Here is a 22285-nt window from a genome sequence, read left to right on the forward strand (position 1 = left end):
GGTTTTGGCAACTATCTGACATAACATTGATAATTGTGACATTGTCATTTGAACTGTTATTGTAACATTTGAATCAAGTTGTGAAACGTCTGCCATATAAATGGTAATTGTTGTAGCTCTTTTGTAAGGGTAAAATTTTTGTAATGGCAATGGTAATCGTGGCAGTGTTGTTTAATGATGTAAAATATATGTCATAGCAATGGTAATAATGACATCTGTATTATATGGTAATACGTCTGTTATAGTAATGATAAATATAATGGTTGTATTACCTTGTAGTATGTCTGTCATAGCAATGGTAATATAATGGTAATGTTTACCCTCTCCTTACAAACATCAGGAAATTCGTCACAGCCAACAGTTTTCTCATTTAGAATTCGTTTGTACATCACAAAATATTGAGAAATTGAACACACACAGTTTGTGTCCCGCCCTATATGTTAAATGTTGCTGTTGGTCAGGGACCCCTTGTAAAGCACTTTGAGCACATTTAGTGGATATTGCTCTATATAAAGCTCAATTATTATTACTACTACTACTACTACTACTACTACTACTACTACTACTACTACTACTACTACTACTACTACTACTACTACTACTACTACTATTTATCATTGTTATTATTATCATTATTATTATTATTATTATTATTATTATTATTATTATTATTATTATTATTATTATTATTATTATTACTTTCATCATCATCATCATCATCATCATCATCATCATCATCATCATCATCATCATCATCATTAATACTTTTTATCATGATTACATCAGTGTTTTCATTCAGACTCTCACCACAATCTGTACCGTCGTCGCGTCACTTTCAAAGCACGTATCAGCAACCATCACCATAACATAATCATACTCTACAATACACAATGGACAAGCTTGCAGCATACCGTAGAATCCCTTAGGACACGGCAGGGAGACTTTGTCACCATGTTCTGTGGTCGCCCATGGATTACCCAGGTCGTCGATATAGCCAGGACATGTTTTGGTAGCTTTCGTTCATCACATCGTGGCGACGTTAATGACAAGCAGTCATGAGATAAACCGGAAGTTAACGTTGTATCAATAATTGTATATTATCTTTATCCTCATCATCATCATCATCATCATCATCATCGTCATCATCGTCATCATCATCATCATCATCATCATCATCATCATCATCATCATCATCATCATCATCATCATCTTCATCATCACCATCATTGCAACCACCATTATTATCATCACCATCACTAGAGCCACGACCGGCAACACCAATATCATTACAACTACATCATCATCATAATCACCATTATCTACAACAACCACAAAATCTCATAGACACCCACCCCCGTTGAAATGACTATAACATAGACTTTTATCAACATCTGACAAGAAAAAAACGACAACCAAAAACAAAACCCCAAGAAAAAACAAACAACCCCCCCCCTCCCCCAAATAAAAATAACCCAACAACAACAACAACAAAAAAGGTGGATACAAACCTTGGTCCTTATCGTCAACAACAGAAATATATCCCACGGCAAATGCCGCTCGTTTCCGTTTGAAATAACACTTGACAAGAGGCTTTTTCTTCATGGACCTGGCCACGTTGACTGTGTAATTGAAGGCTGTTGATCCGCCTGGTATCGAAACATAATATAACAGTTTTAAGTACTTTCCTGTGACCAGAGACACTCAGAGAGCAATGAGACATGGATATCGCCTAAAGCCCTGTTTCCACGTGTATAGCCTGACACTGACCACAAAATGACGTCAAAAGACAAGTCTTAGGTCACAAAAGAAAACAAATAGTGAGTTGCATTCAATAGTTCAACCAATGGGATCACTTGTTTCCTTGAGCTCTACTGACGACAACTCACAATGATAACCTTTGCAAGACTGTCATGCAGGGTACTGTGGAAGGACAAACAGAGGAGAAGAGGAAGACAGAAGAAAAAAAAAACAATGGCAGGACAACATCAAAGAGTGCACGGGTCTGGATCTTAATGGATATTATGCGCTTGGTTAAAAAGCTGCAAAACATTGCCATCCGGAAGTATAACGGAACAACACACAAAACTATGAATAACATTAAAAGTTTATTGTCTGGATAATACAGTTAAGTGAGAATTACTCATAAACGTGGATGGCAAAAAAACAAAAACAAAACAAAACAATAACAAAGACCTGAATGACGTCAACGTAATTCTATCTATAGACTTCTGGAAACGTAACGTCACTTCCTTCATAATGACGCATGGTAACTTAGCAACTGGCTCTAAACTATCGGAACAATGGTGGACGCCCTTATGAAATATTTCTCCGGCGAGCACAAAAGCGTATCCAGAGGGGAAAAAAAAAACAATATAAATCTGATCATGATTTGACTTTTACACATTCTGATCACAAGACATCTGAAAAGTTCTAGCCAGAATGAAGAATCAAAAGTACAGATTTTCTTTGTTTAGAACCAAGATGGCCGCCGTTACTGGGCGACGTGACATCAGACTATTGAATCCAATTGGTGAGTCAAGTTCATATAGACACCTAGACAATCACGCCTCTCGGAACTAATTGAAAGATATTTAAAACCCTCGCCCCTTACGTTCGGCCAGTGATTCCACCAAACTAGTTGTCCCTCGAATATGGAAAAATGCTGGAATGAGATTCTTTTCTCATTTCGGACCCTCTATTTGGAACGCCTTACCACAGAGCATTCGTGAAAAAGAATCTTTGTCTATTTTAAAACTTTCGCTTAAACCATATATGTTTCGAATTTAGTAGATGATTTGAGAAGAAAGATAGGTCTGTTTGTTTTTGTTTTTAAGGGTTTTACGGCGCTTGCAACACATTAAGGTCATATCAGCGCCAGTAAAAAGGAAGAAAATGGGATAGTAAAAAGTTCTAGAATTACAATTAAAGCACAAAAGAAAAGGTAAGACAAAGGGGTATTGGTTGAAATAGGGAACAGATGTAGATTCCAAAAGCACACCGTCAAAGTACTTAGTTTGAGATCACCTAAAAGTCTCATCCAGACACAAGCACAGGTCCCAGCTAAGAGGAATACACTCAAATGTTTACCAATCATATAATAAACTAAACATAAAACAATGCATAACAGAGAGATGATTTACAAAGAAAAAAAATATCATCTCCCAAAACTATAACTAGACATTCGACTGTTTCCCTCCCAGCCAAGGAACTCCGGCAAGGGTCAGGACAAAACTAAGTAATCTCATTCCAAGACAATGACAGGAAACAATTGGAAAACGGGTATGGGGGGATAGAAGACACAGCATGTACCTCCCTGCCCACTATGGGAGGTCAGGATCCCCACCCAGCAAGATAGGTCTGGTTGTGTTGTTAGTGGCGTGTGTGTGTGTGTGTGTGTGTGTGTGTGTATTATTATAGATAGTTCGAAGATGACGTCATTTAGGTCTTTGTTATTGGGGGATGCAGACTTCATAACAAAGTTTCGAAGTTTAGTCAATCTTAGGCTTTCGTCAATAAATCAACAATTTGATGACAACAGACATGACAGTGGAACACAAAATGGTAAATGGAACCAAAAAATAAACTGGTACCATTAATAACCACACAAAAAAATACAACAATCGTAATATCACCAATAAAAATAATAATATTTTTTTTTTTTTTTTTAGGTTTCAAAGTTTATTCAATCTTAGGCTTTCGCCAATAAATCAACAATTTGATGCCAACATACATGAAGTGGAAAAAAAAAAAAAAGGTAAATGGAACCAAAAAATAAACTGATACACCACACAAAAATACAACAATCGTAATAACATCAATACGTTCAAAATAATAATAATAATAATATAATAATAATAATAATAATAATAATAATAATAATAATAATAATAATAATAATAAATAATAATAATAATAATATAATAATAATAATAATAATAATAATAATAATAATAATATAATAATATAATTAATAATAATAATAATATAATAATAATAATAATAATAATAATAATAATAATAATAATAATAATAATATAATAATAATAATAATAATAATAATAATAATAATAATAATAATAATAATAATAATAATAATAATAATAATAATAATAATAATAATAAGAAGAAGAAGAAGAAGAAGAAGAAGAAGAAGAAGAAGAAGAAGAAGAAGAAGAAGAAGAACATAACATAACATAACATAACATAACATAACATAACATAACATGTGGTATAGGGCAAAATAGGATAAGACCCTTTGAATGCCCTTAATATTAATTAGTAATGCCATAAATCTATTGATTAAATATTACAATAACGATACACGTGGTAAAGATAGTATTTCAACTTAAATGTACTCATGTGGTGTACAAACATATATCTTTAACCGTGACATGCAAAGCGCACACACAACCACACACACACACACACACATACACACGCGTATAGAAGATAACCATAATAATATAATAATGCATAATATATACATACAAGATTGAAAGCCATGTCAACAGCAGAGCAAACAAGTATTATTCGTCATATATAAATCTCCCATCATATAATTCCCTGTCTACTAACACCTTGAAATAATCCATAGATTTTGCATTCTTTGTTTCAAATTTCAAACTGTTCCATTTCTGAACAATACGAATACCGAACCAGTTTTTGTCTTATGTTTGTTTTGCATCTAGAGACAAAAATCTTAAACTTGTCCCCTCTAGTAAAAGTAATATTAGAATATGAAAAAAAAAATCAGAAAAGTCTATCCTATCCAGACCATGTACCAATCTATAAACCTGAATTAAATCCCCACGAATTCTTCTATATTTCAAACTGGGTAAGTCAAGAAATTCTAACCTTTACTTATAAGATAAATACTGTATTGTATAAATTTTTTTGGTAGCTCTCCTCTGTACACTTTCAATACTAATAGATTGTCTTTTATATAATGGGCTCCAGATACAATTTCCGTATTCTAGAATTGGTCGAACGAGCGATTTATACAAATATAAAAATGTGGTTTTATCAAGACTTATAAAGGTTCTATATATTATTCCCATCATTCTGTTTGCACGGCTTACACAATTATCAATATGTTAATCAAAATTCAAAAGTGAATCAAATGTAACTCCCACATCCTTTTCATAAGGCACAACGGAAAGTAGATTTGACATAGAAGTATCGGTAAAATAATTATGACATGGATTATTTTTTCCTATATGTAATACTTTACATTTCGAAACATTAAAATCCAAATGCCATGTTGTAGACCATTTGAAAAAGTGAAAATATATCATTTTGTAGAATGTTATGATGTTCAGTTATACTATAGATCTTTGTATCGTCTGCAAACAGTTTGCAGGCTGAATTTATGCCACATGGTAAATCATTTATATATAAAAGAAATAAAAGTGGCCCCAATACGCTTCCTTGGGGTACACCGCTGATTACATTCTTAAAGTCCGACCCCAACCATGACAAGACCCTTTGTATTCGATATATTAAGAAATATTTAATTCATTTAATAATAAATAATAATAATATATAATAATAATAATAATAATAATAATAATAATAATAATAAATAATAATAATAATAATAATAATAATAATAATAATAATAATAATAAAATAATAATAATAATAATAATAATAATAATATAATAATAATAATAATAATAATAATAATAATAATAAAATAATAATAATAATAATAAAATAATAATAATAATAACAATAACAATAATAATATTACCATCATCACTACTACCACAATCATCACTATTACCACCACCACCACCACCACCATTCCCACTATCACTACCACCATCACTATCACTATTACGTTTCCAATCAGTTTTTCTCTTCTTAAAAAAAAAAAAAAATCATACCCATCATCACAACAGACCTCCCTCCTCACTCACTACTACGAAAATTCCCGACATTCATTGTAGCTTACTGTGTTCCAAATGAAAAGACGAGTGGCGTCCATGACATCTGCTCCCAGACTTCCGGCCTTTGAGCTTACAAAACTTAATACGACTTCCGCGATGTCCTCTCACAACGCAAGCAAACAATACTTGGGAACCTGAAAGAAGACAAAATACATGCTCTGGATGGGTGAACCGATTGTTGTCTATACGAACAAAAAGTGAAAGACACCTCCGATCCTTTTTATCTTTTTTTTTTTTACCGATGTTCCATGTCGGACACGACGTTGGAGATCATGGTTCGCCAGCTCTCTCTCTGTCTCATCTGCGAGTTTCGCACATTGATTTATGGGGCTTCCTACGCACGCTGCAACATTTCCAAGCCAGCTAGTCCTTCTTCGTCCTCGACCACGCTTGCCTTCTATTTTTCCCTCTGCAACGGTCTTCTGTAGTGAGTCGTGCCTTCTGATGTGGCCGAAATATCGGGTTATCCTCTTTCTAATAGTTGAAATGATCGTTGTTGATGTTATTCCTAAAGTTTGGAGTACTTGATGATTTGTTTTCTTTCCCTTCCAGGATACCCTTGCAATTCTTCTATAGGTCTACATCTCAAATGCTCTGAGTTTCTTTTCTAGTGTCTTTGTCAGAGACCATGTTTTACCTTACAGTTGCAGAATTTTTAATAAGGAAAATAATTTATAAATTTTGGTCTACGTCTGTTTTAACTTTGAAACTTGTTCTTTAAAATTACTCCAAACCCACAATTTTTAAAACATCAATTTATAAAATCGCTTACTACAACTTTTCTATTGACCTTTTTATTCTACATTACGTGCCATGTAATTTATACTATGTAATTTTTCTCAGTCAATTTACAATAGTATTACACTGTAACTAATTCTAAGCTTTTTACTGATATTTTTTTTTCCTTATATATGTTGACATCAATATACCTTTTCTAGATATTTATATCTTTACACTTTTATAATCTGTATGTCCCTTAATTTACACTGTGTAATTATTCTTACAGCCTACAATATTATTACACTATATATACCTATTACCAAATTTTACTTTACCACATTATATTTACGTATATTATGTTTATTTATGTATCACTGTCGGCATTTTATACGTCTGTACACAAATTTCCTTTTGGATGAATAAAGTACATTATTATTATTATTTCCAACTTCCAATCAAATAGGAACCGGATTGCATACGTCAACACGTGAATGAATATTATGTGACCCCTCGTCTCAAAACGATATTAAGTCGGGATGATTGAGGTGCTGAAAATGGAATTTGTAGCCAGAAATACCAGACTTAAGTTGAGTTTATAATGCTTTATAGAGGAGAAGGAATATCATATTTTACTGTGCTAAATACCAACGTTTCATATTTTTGACCAGTTTAACTATAATTTGACTTTTTAGCATCTGGTCCATCCCGACATAATACCGTTTTGAGACGAGGGGTCACATATAGAAATGTGTCCATCATCTGTTTATCTGAGACATGGCTACACAAAACATCAAACCCTGTACGCTTTTGGTTCCTACATCATCGGAAGTGTGTATGTACGTAACAAGTCCTTCGGAGTACTAATAACGAATAGGTTACATACATAAAGGTGGCATAACTATTTCAGTAGAAGGATGTATAGACAGATTCTTAGGATTCATCATCATCCATCGTGGCTTGTACTCTTGAGCACGTTTCCGGTCAGCTGTCTCCACGAATCACGATCCTCTGCTCTGCGGTGCGCATGAAATCTGTGTTGCTTTTTAAAATCACTTTTGGCCAATCTTTGGTTATTTAAATAAGCCATTCTTTGTCTTCCTCTAGCTCTCTTACCTTCGATCATCCCTGGTTCCTAAATCCTTGGAAGTGTGTATGTAACCAGTCCTTCGGACTACTAATAATGAATAGGTTATATAAAGGTGGCATAACTATTTCAGTAGCAGGATGTATAGGCAGATTCTCAGGATAACGGGACGTAAGAGAGCGAGGATGGATGATCTTTATTGACGACTAGCATATAGATAGTATGCGCTTGGCTAAGAAGCTCATAACATTGCCATCCGGAAGTATAACGGACCAACACACAAAACTGAGTGTAATCATTAACGTTTATAGTCGGGTTAATACAGTTCAGTGAGCATTACTCATAAACGCGGATGGCAAAAAACAATAACAAAGACCAGTGTGACGTCATCTTCGAACTATCTATAATTAGGCTAGAAAATAAGATACCACCACTATGACAACAGATGATGAATTACACAAGGTATGTATCCATCCTTCTGGATGGGTGGTTTTACAATTCCAATGAAATAGGAACCGGTATTTGTGTTTTATATTCAATTAGCCCCAACCAACATTAAATCGATTAGTTTTTAAACTGTCTCTCACATTATAAGACGAAGGGAATAAAAAAAAGTAAAAATTGAACTTTTATATAGCGCAATAGTCACTAAACGTGCTCAAAGCACTTTACGAATGGCATAATATAGCCAACAGCAACACCTAACATGAAGAATGAAACATGACGCCTGTTAGGTGATATTACAATTCTTATTTTCGGACAGAGACCAACGCTGTGAACGATCAAGTACTCATTTTACACTTGAGTACGGTGAAAGAATGTGAGTAAAGATCCTTTTCCAAGGACTCAAATACGCGCCGCTCAGGACTTGAACCCAGAACCTTCCGATCCGAAGGTGAGAGTCATTCCACTAGACCACATAGCCGCACAATCAAAGACAGATTAAGACAAGCAGTTTGATGGCGGCATTCCAAAATGTGACCAATCCCAAGAAAACGGTATTCTCTGAGGGATACATTTGGAAACGAAAAGGAAGTTTATGGCAGTTTAATTGTTTGGTCCCCCCCCCCCCTTCCCCCCAACCCCCAATTAAAGATAATAATAATCATGCAATTTCTGGTTTGTTAAGCAAGGCGGCCTTGTGGTATGACGCCCGCATTCGGATCGGAAAGTCCTGGTTTCGAGTCCCGAGCAGCGCATAGTTGAGTCCTTGGCTGAAAAAGGCTCTTTACTCATATTATTTTCTCACCGGACTAAGGTGTAAAATAAGTACCTGGCCGTTAACGGTGTTGCCCATGTTTAAAAAATTGTAATATTGCCTAATAGGCGTTGTGTCTCGTTCTTTGAGAGCTGTCAGCGTGGCTCATCAGTACGGTCTTTGCTTCGCACCGCTGTGTAGTCTTGAGCAAGTCACCTCGCCGAAGCTCATTTTGCGGCGCTGTACTGCGGCTGACGCCTGGGTTATTCCATCAGACCCTACAGACAATTTATTTCCCTGGTGAGATGAATAAAGGGAATTCTGTTTTTTATTCTTTTATTTTTGACATATTAAGTGTTGCTGTTGGGTAGGGACCCTTTGTAAAGCGTTTTGAGCACGTTTAGTGGATACTTCTTGTCATGATATTGTTTACTGTTTAGAGATAGTTCTATTTGCCACTTAATGTTTGTAATTGATCTGTGTCTGTACTGTATTGTCTAACTCTTTGTGTTTTAATTTCTTTCCAGATCATGTCGATTTAAATGTTGAATAAAGCCTATATTTTGCATGGCAATCATTCGAATTACTTTCTAGCTTCACAACAATTTATTCAACATTTAACATGGAACGATTCCTTCGACCTGAGCGGTTCAGCGCTGAACCCAATACGCCTGATGCATCAAAGCAATGGAATCACTGGCTCTGTACATTTAACAACTTTCTCTCTTCGTTACCCGAACAGGCGACTGACAACAAACTCAATCTGCTCGTCAATTTCGTCGATCCTGTCGTCTACGAACATATTGCTGATTGTACTACATTCGATTCAGCTGTTGACGTTCTGAAGAACATATACGTGAAACCAAAAAACGAAATATTCGCGAGACACGTCTTGGCTACTACAAAACAAGAACCAGATCAATCCCTCGATCAGTTCCTTCAAAAGTTGAAGAGACTTGCCAAAGAATGTGATTTTAAAGCTGTTACTGCTGATAAGAACAGGGATGACTTTATCCGAGATGCTTTCATCTGTGGTCTCTCTTCTAATCAGATCAGGCAGCGACTCCTCGAGAATAAGACAATCGAACTTATGGCCGCTTATGAACAGGCTCGATCCTTGGAGATGGCTGAAAAACACTCTCAGAACTACAGCACACCAACTACTGTGCCATGTGGCAGCACTGCTCCTCCGCCCTCTGAAAAGGAACTTGACTCATTCAATGCTTCAGTCACGAACTCTAAATGCTTTTTCTGCGGATACCAACGACATCCTCGATCAAAATGCCCTGCTAGAGAGGCGCTGTGTAAAAGTTGTGGAAAAAAAGGGCATTTTCAAAAGGTATGCCAGTCAAAAAGTAAAAACGAATATGCATCTGCGGCAGACCCGAATACACTCAGTTCAGCCTTTTCAGCCGCGGCTCCCGCTAGTCTCTACAGAGCTGTTATTGACGTGAAATTGTTTAACAAGCCCGTTAAAGCGTTGATAGACACCGGAAGCTCAGAGAGTTTCATTTCAACAGAGATCGCACAAAGTCTCCAATTGAAGATTTTCAAATCAAAGAAAGAAATCTCCATGGCGTCTACTAATCTTTCCAGTACAACCAAGGGTCATTGTTTTGTCTCTTTGGAATACCAGGGACGTTTCTATGAGAGTGTGAAATTTTCCATCCTGTCAGGGTTGTGTTCGGACTTGATTTTAGGCCATGACTTTCTTGAACAGCATGATGGAGTTCAAATATCCTTCAAAGGATCAAAGCCTACTTTCTCCGTCTGTAGTCTCACTGCTGCAAAAATCGAACCTGTTTCTCTTTTCAAGAATCTCCTTCCAGAAGTCAGACCTATTGCAACAAAATCAAGACGATTTTCATTACCAGACAAGCAATTCATTGACTCTGAGGTTAAGAAACTTCTTGACGAGGATGTGATCGAACCATCTGATTCTCCATGGCGAGCGCAGGTATTGGTGACAACTAACGAACGACACAAGAAACGCATGGTTGTGGACTATATTCAGACCATCAATCGCTTCACTCTACTCGATGCATATCCACTTCCAAACATTAATGAAATGATTGAAACAATTTCAAACTACAGTGTCTATAGCACCCTCGATTTGCAAAGTGCTTACCACCAGATCCCAATAAAAGACGAGGAGAAACTGTATACGGCTTTTGAGGCCAGTGGAAATATCTACCAATTCAAGCGAATTCCCTTTGGAGTCACTAACGGAGTGGCTTGCTTTCAGCGCATCATTGATTCCATTATTCGAGATGAGAAACTGAGTGACACATTTGCTTACTTAGACAATGTGACAATCTGTGGCAGAAATCAGCAAGAGCATGATGAAAACCTTGTGAAATTTCTCAGGTGTGCCAAAGAACATAATATAACATTCAATGAAAGTAAGACTATCCAGTCTGTTAGACAAATCAAGTTACTTGGATTTCAAGTGTCCAAAGGTTGCATTCAGCCAGACCCTGACCGATTACGGCCACTGAGAGAACTTTCAGATCCTCACAATATCAAATCTCAACAGAGAGTGATTGGAATGTTTGCATACTACTCATCCTGGATACCTCATTTCTCGGATAAAATACACCCACTGGTCCAAAATACCACCTTTCCATTGTCAGGAAAAGCCAAGGACTCGTTTGATCTTTTGAAAAAGGAGATTGAAAACGCTGCTGTCGTGACAATTGACCACAACGCTCCTCTAGTTGTAGAAACCGACGCTTCTGAAATTGCAATCGCAGCAACACTAAATCAAGGTGGACGTCCTGTGGCTTTCTTTTCAAGAACTCTGAACCACAGTGAAAAGAAGCATTCTTCTGTTGAAAAAGAGGCTTACGCTATTGTGGAAGCCCTTCAAAAGTGGAGGCACTATCTTCTTGGAAAGCATTTCAAACTTGTGACAGATCAGAAAAGCGTTGCCTTTATGTACGGAAATTCTGCAAAAGGAAAAGTCAAAAATGATAAAATCCAAAGATGGAAGATTGAACTGTCAAGCTACAGTTATGACGTTGTGTATCGACCTGGAAAAGACAATGTAGCGGCTGACGCATTTTCAAGGGAGTTCTGCTCATCTACTGGTTCAGATTTAGAAACTTTAAAAAGCCTTCACGACTCACTCTGCCACCCTGGAATTGCAAGGATGAACCATCTTGTCAGGTCAAAGAATCTCCCATATTCCGTGGATGAAATGCGAACAATCTGCAACAACTGTAGGGTTTGTCGTGAGCTAAAACCTTCATTCTACAAACCGCAGAACCTCAAAGTGGTCAAAGCAACTCAACCATTCGAGCGTTTGAGTGTGGATTTCAAGGGTCCCTTGCCGTCATCGTCCAAAAATCGGTATCTCCTAACAGTTATTGATGAATATTCTCGCTTCCCTTTTGCGTTCCCATGCTCTGATATGAGCTCATCAACTATCATCAAGTGCTTGTGTCAATTGTTCTCATTGTTTGGAATGCCTATTTCAATACATTCTGACAGAGGTGCTAACTTCATGTCAAGTGAGCTTCAAGATTTCTTGTGCAAAAAGGGTATCGCCTCAAGCCGAACGACCCCATACAATCCCCGGGGAAATGGACAGGTAGAACGTCTGAATGGAACCCTTTGGAAAACTATCACGTTAGCCCTGAAATCACGTGGTTTGAATGTTAGTCAATGGGAGTCAGTGCTTCTTGACTCTCTCCATTCAATAAGATCACTCTTATGCACTGCGACAAATGAGACTCCTCATGAACGAATCTTCCGCTACAATAGAAAGTCAAGCACTGGTACAACACTTCCTAGCTGGCTGACTACTCCAGGAACTGTTTTAATGAGGCGTCATGTAAGAGCCTCTAAATACGAACCATTGGGGGACGAAGTGGAACTGTTGGACGCTAATCCGCTCTATGCCTACGTCCGACTTCCTGATGGTAAAGAAACTACTGTGGCTTTGCGTCACTTAGCCCCTGCTGGTGAAATGACTACTGCCCAACCCTCCAATGAAGAATCATCCATGGCGTTTGACAACACGAGCGTAACTCCACATTTTCAACCTGTTCAAACGAATGTGGGAAACGATATTTTACCTGAAACTGTTCTAGAACAGCTTGATGTACAAACTGTGGAAGCGGGTGTAGTGCAAAAATCTGCCTTGGACGAACCATCAGTCTCTGATCCTAACAATCCTAATGAGCTTTCTACTCAAAACGAATCCCGTTCAAACTCCAGAACGAGTGGCTTCATTCGGACAAGACCATACAGTTTACGAAATAGAGAAGCATAATTTGTAATCTCTTGCCACATGACAGGGGGGAAGAATGTCATGATATTGTTTACTGTTTAGAGATAGTTCTATTTGTCACTTAATGTTTGTAATTGATCTGTGTCTGTACTGTATTGTCTAACTCTTTGTGTTTTAATTTCTTTCCAGATCATGTCGATTTAAATGTTGAATAAAGCCTATATTTTGCATGGCAATCATTCGAATTACTTTCTAGCTTCACAACACTTCTCTTTATAAAAGCTCGAGTTCTTTATTTTATCTCTCTCCTCAATACAATATGAAAACTCAACGAGTCTCATATTCATTATGACTATCCATTCTATTTTTAGAATCGACACAAGGCCGATATAACACTGTTTGTATACGATGAGGCACATTTAAACCAATATCAAAATCCCCATAAACTTACCTGGAGTGGCTTTAATAGTCTCGGGGATTATGGTGACTTCCGGCTTGTCCTCGACATCCACAGAACATTTGCCGCCAGAAACGGTTGTCAACCAATAGCCTGATGGGAAGGAAATATTTTTTTTTTAAAACGGTCACACAGAATTTCTGGTTATGTTGATTTTTGTTAATTTTCTTTTTTGTTTTTTTTTTCTTTCCTTAAATTTTACAATAAAGACATTTTTCAGAGATAGAGGGTGAGAGATAGGGAAACTTTTTTAAAAAAAGTCTCCCCCCTCCCAAACCCCCTACTAGAACAAGAATTCTTGGGATGTAGTAGCTTATGGAAGGTCTCCCTTAAAAAATGGTCAAATTAGGAAATTTTAAATTTCATAAATCTATCAAGGTTTGTTCTAGAACTTTTTAAATGCTTCTATATAACGACAAATTGAATAAATAAACGCCTGACAAAAGGTCCACGGTGAAAATACAAATTGAAAGAAATGCTAGAACGAGGAGCTTTCGGAAGGCCTCCCTATTTCTTCATATCAAAGGCATTAAAATGATACAATGAGAATGGTGAATGATGTTTGTTTCAAAAGGACCTTAGATTACAGGAGAAGAAGAGGAGATATGATCCAAACATATAAAATAGTAAAGGGAATAGACAGGGTAGAGGCAGGATTTCTTAAACCAAACAAGAACATACAGACACGAGGAAACAGCAAGAAACTGGAAAAAGAACGTTTTAAAACAAATGAAAGAAGGAACTTTTTTCATCTAGAATTGTTAATAACTGGAATAAACTGCAAGAAATCACAGTATCATCAAAAAAAAAATTGAATAAATTCAAAGCAGAGTTGAAGATGAGCAACACCCTAGGAAACAAGTTCAATTATAAAAATTGGTCCAATCATTAATAGATGAGGAAGAGCGAAGGAGACTAGAGAGGTGGGCCTTTGGCCGACCAACCTCCGCTGCACGTCCAACTCGCCTTGAGCATGCATTCACGTAAAATATAAAGATTTTTTTTTAAAAACCTACCTCTGTTTCAAAAACTAGCATCTTTTAACTTTCTAGGAAACATTTTGATTTTTCAGAACTTTAGTTCGTTAAAAAAAAATACCGGCCAATCTGACCCGTTGAGTCGAATGAAAACGAAATTTTGTTGTTTACACGGTTCAAAGGAAATGCCGTAAATAAGCTTTCATGGACTTCCTGTGTTGTTTTTACAGTGTCACGTGACCGTTTTGAGAAATTTGACGTTTGCTACAAATAATTAGACCGGTGTGGGGGGGGGGGGGTAGATATTTTCGTTGGAGCAGAAAAAAAGTGAGTATTATTTCTTGTACTTGTAGAGAGGCCGAGGGTCCACCAGCAGACCAGTTGATTGAGTGAAAGAGAAAAAGGCCTTTTTTATCCGCCGCCACCACCACCTTGGAAGAGTGGAGGGGGGGGGGTGCATGCCGACGAAAGTGTCGCTTGGTGACCTTGGTGACGTAGAGCAGCTCAAGGATACTGGCAGTTGCAGGTGTTCTTAACCCCTTAACAGCGAAGCTAATTTTTTGCTTTTATATAATAGTTTGCTTTTATCTTTATTATTGTTAACGGGGAATACAGCGTTTCCACCAAGAGAGCAGTCAGACTATCGCAACTCGGACTTCAATTGTCTATAATCGTTTTGCCGTTACTTGTCTTTTGATGATAGAAGATATGGTGTTAGGTCAAAGATCGAATTTCGCCGCTAAAAGGTTGCATTGCTACTGGGTTTGCTCTCCCCCCCCCCCACCTTTTTTTTCTTCTTTTTTTTTTCACCTTAGTATTGTTGATTGCTGCTATTTTCTTTTTTATGATTAGCAAGTGCCGTAGGAGTCTCACAGGATGCAGGAGTACTGCAATTAACCCTTTGCCAGTGACACTGATTTTTTTGTTTTCAAATAATAGTCTTCGTTCATATTATTTTTTAACGCAGAAAAAAAAGTTTCCACCATAAGAGCAGTAAGAATATTGATAAAAAGCGCTTTGAGCACGTTGGGTGGATATTGCCCTATATAAAAGCTCAAGTTTTTAATATGTAATTTGTTTTTTGTCTTTTGATGAAAACGGTAAGATTTTATTTTTGGTCCAAGTAAGATTGATATTCGCCTTTAAAAGGTTAAGTTGTTTTGTTTTTTTCAGGTTTTTTGTTTTGTTTTTCAAATGCGGATACGCTGCTTCTTCATTTTTTTCCCTCAACTGGCAAGCTATCGCTGTACTTACCCGCATGGCTTGCACACACAAAAGGATACTTCTAGGTCACAAAACCTTACATCCAGGTCACAAAATCAGACAACTAGGTCACACATCAAGACATCTCTGTTTCGTTTGTTCCAAGATAGCAAAACAAACCAGACGTCTTGGAGTTCGAAAGAGCTTTCCATAAAATATTTGGTATTTGCAAGACCCCAGAAACCAATTCCTTATACAGCTCTTGTGCACGGTTACTTATGACCTTGATTTCTTTCGTACCCACCCCCAAAATCCCACTTATTGTGTGTTATAGGCAGAACATAATAAATAGCTGGGCTGCCACATGCGTGACTAAATTGGCCAAAGAGAGAATCTATACTTTGGCATTAGACACCCATTACCTGATGTCCTAGCCGAGTGAGAGAGAGAGAGAGAGAGAAAACAAAAGAATCATACATGTATCTGCAAACAGCAGAACGTTTTCATTTTACATTGAGATGGGAAGGGGAAGGGATAACACTATGACAAGAGAGCGAGATATATATATATATATATATATATATATATATATATTATATATATATATATATATATATAAATATATATAGAGAGAGAGAGAGAGAGAGAGAGAGAGAGAGAGAGAGAGAGAGAGAGAGAGACTTGACTTGACTTAGATGCCTTTCGCGTCTCGACCGAAAGATCGGGTCGCCTTGGCTGTTTCCAGTATTTCCTGTGTGAGGTGTCTCCAATATTGCCGGTCCTCTGCTAGGGTTCTCAGATTTTCAAGGTCCCCTGCTGTTATGAGACTAATGCTTTGTCCAAGTGTTGTGAGGTTTTTGTTTAGGATCACAGGGAGTGTTGTGATCGGTCTTCCTCTGAAAAGGTTCCCGTGTTTTTGGAAGTATCCCGACATGGCTTGGTTAGCTGGTATGTTTTTGTCCCTGCGTAGTATGTGACCGAAAAGTTGCCATCGTTGTTGTAAAATGGGGAGACAGTAAGGGGGAATGGGAAAAGATGAAAGAAACAATGGGTTGCCTGATGACGTAGATCAAAGGATTGTTACAGCGGTGTTCACGGTGCGTACTTCGTGAAATTTTAACCTTTTACAGTGACACTGATTTTTTTTCTCTCAGATTGCTTATATGCAGAATAAATCGTTTCCACCAAGAGAGCAGTAGTAAGAGTATATTTCGACTCGGGCTTCAATTAAACTATAAATCGCAAAGCTTGTCTTTTAATGATAACATTAAGACTAAGATCTGGAGTTTGGGGAGTGTAAGATGGAATCTCGCCATTAATGGTTAAAATTGTTTTGATTAAAAAACAACAACCACACACACACACACACACACACACCGAGCGCGCGCGGTCACGACAGCGAGGACCATCACTGACAGAATGTTGCAACGGTAAACCGGTTTACGTGTACATAGATCCTGAGGCTAGATGCCCCGTTACCGTGTACGTAGGCACTCCCAAAAAAAAAAAAAAAAAGAAAGAGACACACACACACATACTCACACACACACACACACCACACACACACACACAGTCTCGCATCCTCTACGAACTAATTTTGCGCACCAATTTTTACTGCACTTTTGCACCAAATTGCATATCTATCTAGGGACACTTTTTTCCGTATCTTTTTCTCAATAAACCTTTTAAAAAACCTTTGTTTTGCGCGGCAGGCGGCAGGCACCAACCATTGGACAGACGAAAAACACACACGATTTAGCGAGGAATGAATCATGAAAATATTTAGGATATAATTTCAAACACAACTTTTGAAATTCATCAAGGATTGTCCATTACCGAATGTTTTTTGATAGAAAACAAATGCATCTTCAAATCTAAACTGCTTTTGACGGTAAGCGGTACGTTTTTTATTTATTTTTTTGTCCAAACGAATGATTTGTCCTGGTATAGAAGCTAAGTATTGGTAACACCGGCTCACCTCTCTACACCAAGTCTAAAAGCTCTTTACAGCGGTATCCAGGTATAAAAGATTAAAAACTCTTACCCAGCAACAAAATGATTCCAACAAAATCTCTAACTCTAACATCGTAGTTTAAAAGTGCTGATTTCATCACGCACGAAATATCTAAATAAAAACCGATTGTATAAAATCTAATCAGACTGAAACCTTGATCGTGACATGACTTTGGTCAAACATTGTCACAGAAAATAGCCTTTCTATAAATATGTTCTCGTACCGGAAGTGAACGCGGAAGACAATGGAAATCGGTGCGGAAATACGTGCACATTTTGTGGATGGAAACCGGAAGGCATTGATTAAAGTTGAAGTTGAAGTTCAACATCTTTATTATTATCTGCAAAAGGCGGATGGATTGGCTATCACTGCGGATTTTATAGGGAATGAGACGCGACTCTTCCGCTAATCTCATTCCCTATAGTGAAGAAAAGTCGTGATATAAAACCAGACCAGTCTTATACTACAGAACATTCGTAGGATTACGAATCTTTCGCTCCAGCTAGATAGATGCATTCGCCTCTTTCACTCAATAAAATCTTGTTGAAAAGGAGTTTAGTTACTTAGATCCTATATTCAGGACGTTGAATCATTTATGGATCACGGTGATGGCAAATTATTGTTTTGTAAGGCTATTTGTAGCGTCTTTTTCATTTTCCCCATTGGAAACTACTAGAACTAAAATTTTTCTGGTAGGCAGCTATGCATTAAACCCTCTACTCTTTTGATTCCTGAAGCCTTGGAAGTGTGTATGTAACCAGTCTATCGGATCACTAATAATGAATGGGTTACATAAAGGTGACATAACTATTTCCGTAGCAAGATGTATAGATAGTTCGAAGATGACGTCACTCAGGTCTTTGTTATTATTTTTTGCCATCCGTGTTTAAGAGTAATGCTCACTGAACTGTATTAACCCGACTATAAACGATCATGATTACACACAGTTTTGTGTGTTGGTCCGTTATACTTCCGGATGGCAATGTTGTGAACGTCTTAGCCAAGCGCACACTATCTATAGGCAGATTCTTAGGAATACAGGACGTAAAAGAGAGAGGATGGATGATCTTTATTGATGACCAGTAATATATTTAGACCAGAATGTAAGTCACATCTCTCTGACACCAGAAGATCATTTACACAAGCTATATTTCAAGTCTTCGGAAGAGTGGTTTTACACTTCCAATGAAATTGGAACCAGTTTTTTGACATCGCACTTTTCTTACCTATTTTACAGGAAGTGTCAGGCGATGAATGAACCAGTAGACTTTTTGACCAATAAAGATATGGAATTTGTGACACAACTTCACACGTGGTCGGACAAAGATTGTTGGTTGTTTTTAAACAAAAACATGAATGAAATCAACCTCTCCTTGATCAGTGTTATTATTTTTCTATCGCCATATAGATAGTATGCAGATGACGTCACTCGGGCCTTTGTTATTGTTTTTGCCATCCGCGTTTGTGAGTTGTTCTCACTAAACTGTATTAACCAGACTATAAACGTTCATGGTTACACAGAGTTTGTTTGTTGGTCCGTTATACTTCCGGATGGCAATGTTGTGAACTCCTTGGCCAAGCGCATTCTATCTATAGGTGACTAGTTATCACACGATGTTCTCGATATTATAAATGTTTAAATTTACAAATATCCGGTTTTCTGTGTTGTTTCTAGTATGTACTTGGCTAAGAAACCCACAACCTTGCTGTCCGGAAGTATAACGGACCAGCACACAAAACTATAGATAGAATGAAGTTGACGTTAAACGGGTCTTTGTTATTGTTTTTTGCCATCCGCGATTATGAGTAATTCTCACTAGACTGTATCAACCAGACGTTTAACGTTTTAGGTTACACATTGTTTTGTGTGTTAGTTCGTTATATATTTCCGGATGGCAATGTTGTGAACTTCTAAGCCAAGCGCATACTATCTATATGTCACCATGAACGTTTATAGTCTGGTTAACACAGTTTAGTGAGAATTACTCAAAAACACGGATGACAAAAACAATAACAAAGACATGAGTGACGTCATCTTAATATCGATTGATCAAGCGGTAAAACAGTGGGTATTTTATTTAGATACATAACATACCATCGATAGTAAAACCTGTGTAGTTCGCCAATGTTTACCAATCACTGCCATTGTTTTTATTGTGACGACTGTCCGAGAGGCGTGGTTATCTACGTGTCTATTGTCACGAAGGCTACGATTTTACCCACAATACGCTTCAACAGTCCAAACGTCACTTCCCTCGTAATGACGCATGGTAACTTTGTAACTGGCTCTAAACTATCGGAACAATGACGCCCTTAAGAAATATTTCTCCGACGAGCATAAAAGCGTATCCAGAGGGAAAAAAAACATTATAAATCTGATCATGTTTTGACTTTTACACATTCTGATCACAGGACATATGAAAAGTTCTATATAAAAAGTACTGATTTTCTTTGTTTAGAACCACAATGGCCGCCGTTGCCGGGCGGCGTGACACCAGACTATTGAATCGTATTCTTGCAAAAGCTTTTCTCACTTTTGGCAAAGTAAATTATGCAAGGAAAGCAACTCAAGTGTAAAATAATGTGCAACTGGTGTACATATGTATGGGTAGCGTCCCTTGTTTCATTGACTTGCTGAGGTGAATGGATTTTAGTGGTGCTTTTGATGCTTTCATTGTCTTTGTTATTGTTCGAAGAAGGGTTTTGAGTCTGAAACGTTCCGTGTTTAGTATTTTGGTCTTTTGGAAGCTGTTATTTTCATTTTTATTCTCTTTTTTTTTACAATCCAAGTCCCATAATATTTATAATAATAATAATAATAATAATAATAATAATAATAATAATAATAATAATAATAATAATAATAATAATAATAATAATAATAATAATAATAATAATAATAATAATATAATAGTAATAATAATAATAATAATAATAATAATAATAATAATAATAATAATAATAATAATAATAATAATAATAATAATAACAATAACTATATACATACGCTACTACTACTACTACTACTACTACTACTACTACTACTACTACTACTACTACTACTACTACGACTACTACTACTGCTACTAATCTCTCTCTATCTCTCTCTCTCTCTCTCTCTCTCTCTCTCTCTCTCTCTGTGGCATATCACTTGGACGTAGCCTCCCACACAGTCCTTCGGAAGAAGTCTTTGTCTTGTGCCCATCTGCCACATTCCGTCACGCCGTTGTTGAGCCATTCCTGTATATCCTGTTGCCATCTTTTTTGTGGTCTTCCTCTGCCTCTTTTGCCCTCCGCCATGCCCTCCAGTACATCTCTCTCTAGTGTGTCGTGTCTTTTCAGGTGCCCAAAGTAATTGAGTTTCAGCTTTTTTATCTTACTCATTAGCAGGGACTTTTTTAGTCCTAGTGTTTTCATGATGTTTGCATTGCTTTCTTTGTTTGTCCGCACGGGATGCGTAAGATTTTTCTATAGCATTTCATTTCGAAGGCGGTTATTCTCTTTTCTGATTCTTTGGTTATAGACCATGTCTCGCATCCATATATTGCAGTGGGAAAAATACAGGATGTTAGGATCTTCATTTTCAGTCTGACTTCCTCGCTCTTCCAGATTGCCATCATTTTGTTTAGTTTGTTGCTTGCAATTGCAAGTCTTCTCCTGATATCTGGTGCCGATTTTCCATTGGTTTCTATTTGTGCTCCAAGGTAAATGAAATTTGTAACATTTTCCAGTTGTTCTCCTTCTATTTTGACCTGAGCAGTGCTGCTTTTATCTGTGCTCATTATTTTCGTTTTCTTTGCGTTTAATAATAGGTCTTTGTCTTCACTATGTTTTTTTACCGATTTTACTAGTTTGTTGAGACCTGTTGATGTTGTTGACAATAGCGCCGTGTCGTCTGCATATCGTAGGTCAGAGATCTTCCTGCCATTTATCTTAACGGCACTGTACTCTTCATCTTTTTCTTCTGTCATTACATCACGCATTATTGTTTCGGTGTATAGGCTGAATAGTGAAGGAGAAAGGATGCACCCCTGCCTCACTCCCCGCTTTATTGGGAACCATTTTGTGAGTCCATATTCTAGTCTAACTGATGCTGTCTGATGTTGGTAAAGATTGTTTATGAGGTTGACAATTTTGTAGTGGCAGTTTAAGTTCTTCAAAGTTGTTACTATTTGTTCGTGATTTACGCAGTCAAACGCTTTGCTGTAATCTATGAAGCACATGTGTAGATCTATGTTTGCCTCCCTGCTTTTTTTCAATCAGTGTCCTGATATTAAATATTTGGTCTCTTGTTCCCCTGTTTGGTCTAAAGCCTGCTTGAGTTTGGCTGACTTCTTCCTTCACCACGTTCTCTAATCTCTTCAAAATAATTTTCAGTAAGATCTTGCTTGCATGGCTGATGAGTGATATCGTCCTGTAATTTGTGCATAGCTGTAGGTCTCCTTTT

At 37.1% G+C, this 22285-nt stretch overlaps 1 protein-coding gene across 1 annotated transcript in view; it reads right to left on the minus strand.

Moving 5' to 3' along the window:
- LOC144980593 (adhesion G protein-coupled receptor L3-like) overlaps positions 1 to 21821 on the minus strand; it is a 31584-nt gene extending 9763 nt beyond the window's left edge. Inside the window, exons 1-5 of the mRNA XM_078928270.1 lie at positions 21401 to 21821; positions 13639 to 13737; positions 5957 to 6085; positions 1509 to 1646; positions 912 to 1013 (exon numbers count right to left, since the gene is read on the minus strand). Coding sequence (XP_078784396.1) covers positions 912 to 1013; positions 1509 to 1646; positions 5957 to 6085; positions 13639 to 13737; positions 21401 to 21821 — 889 coding nt within the window. The remainder of the gene's footprint in view (positions 1 to 911; positions 1014 to 1508; positions 1647 to 5956; positions 6086 to 13638; positions 13738 to 21400) is intronic.
- Between the last annotated feature and the right edge of the window lie 464 nt (positions 21822 to 22285).

The sequence above is a fragment of the Berghia stephanieae genome, chromosome 10 (assembly GCF_034508935.2).
Source record: "Berghia stephanieae isolate SIO BIC M18660-M18661 chromosome 10, UCSD_Bste_1.3, whole genome shotgun sequence".
Taxonomy (NCBI): Eukaryota; Metazoa; Mollusca; class Gastropoda; order Nudibranchia; family Aeolidiidae; genus Berghia; species Berghia stephanieae.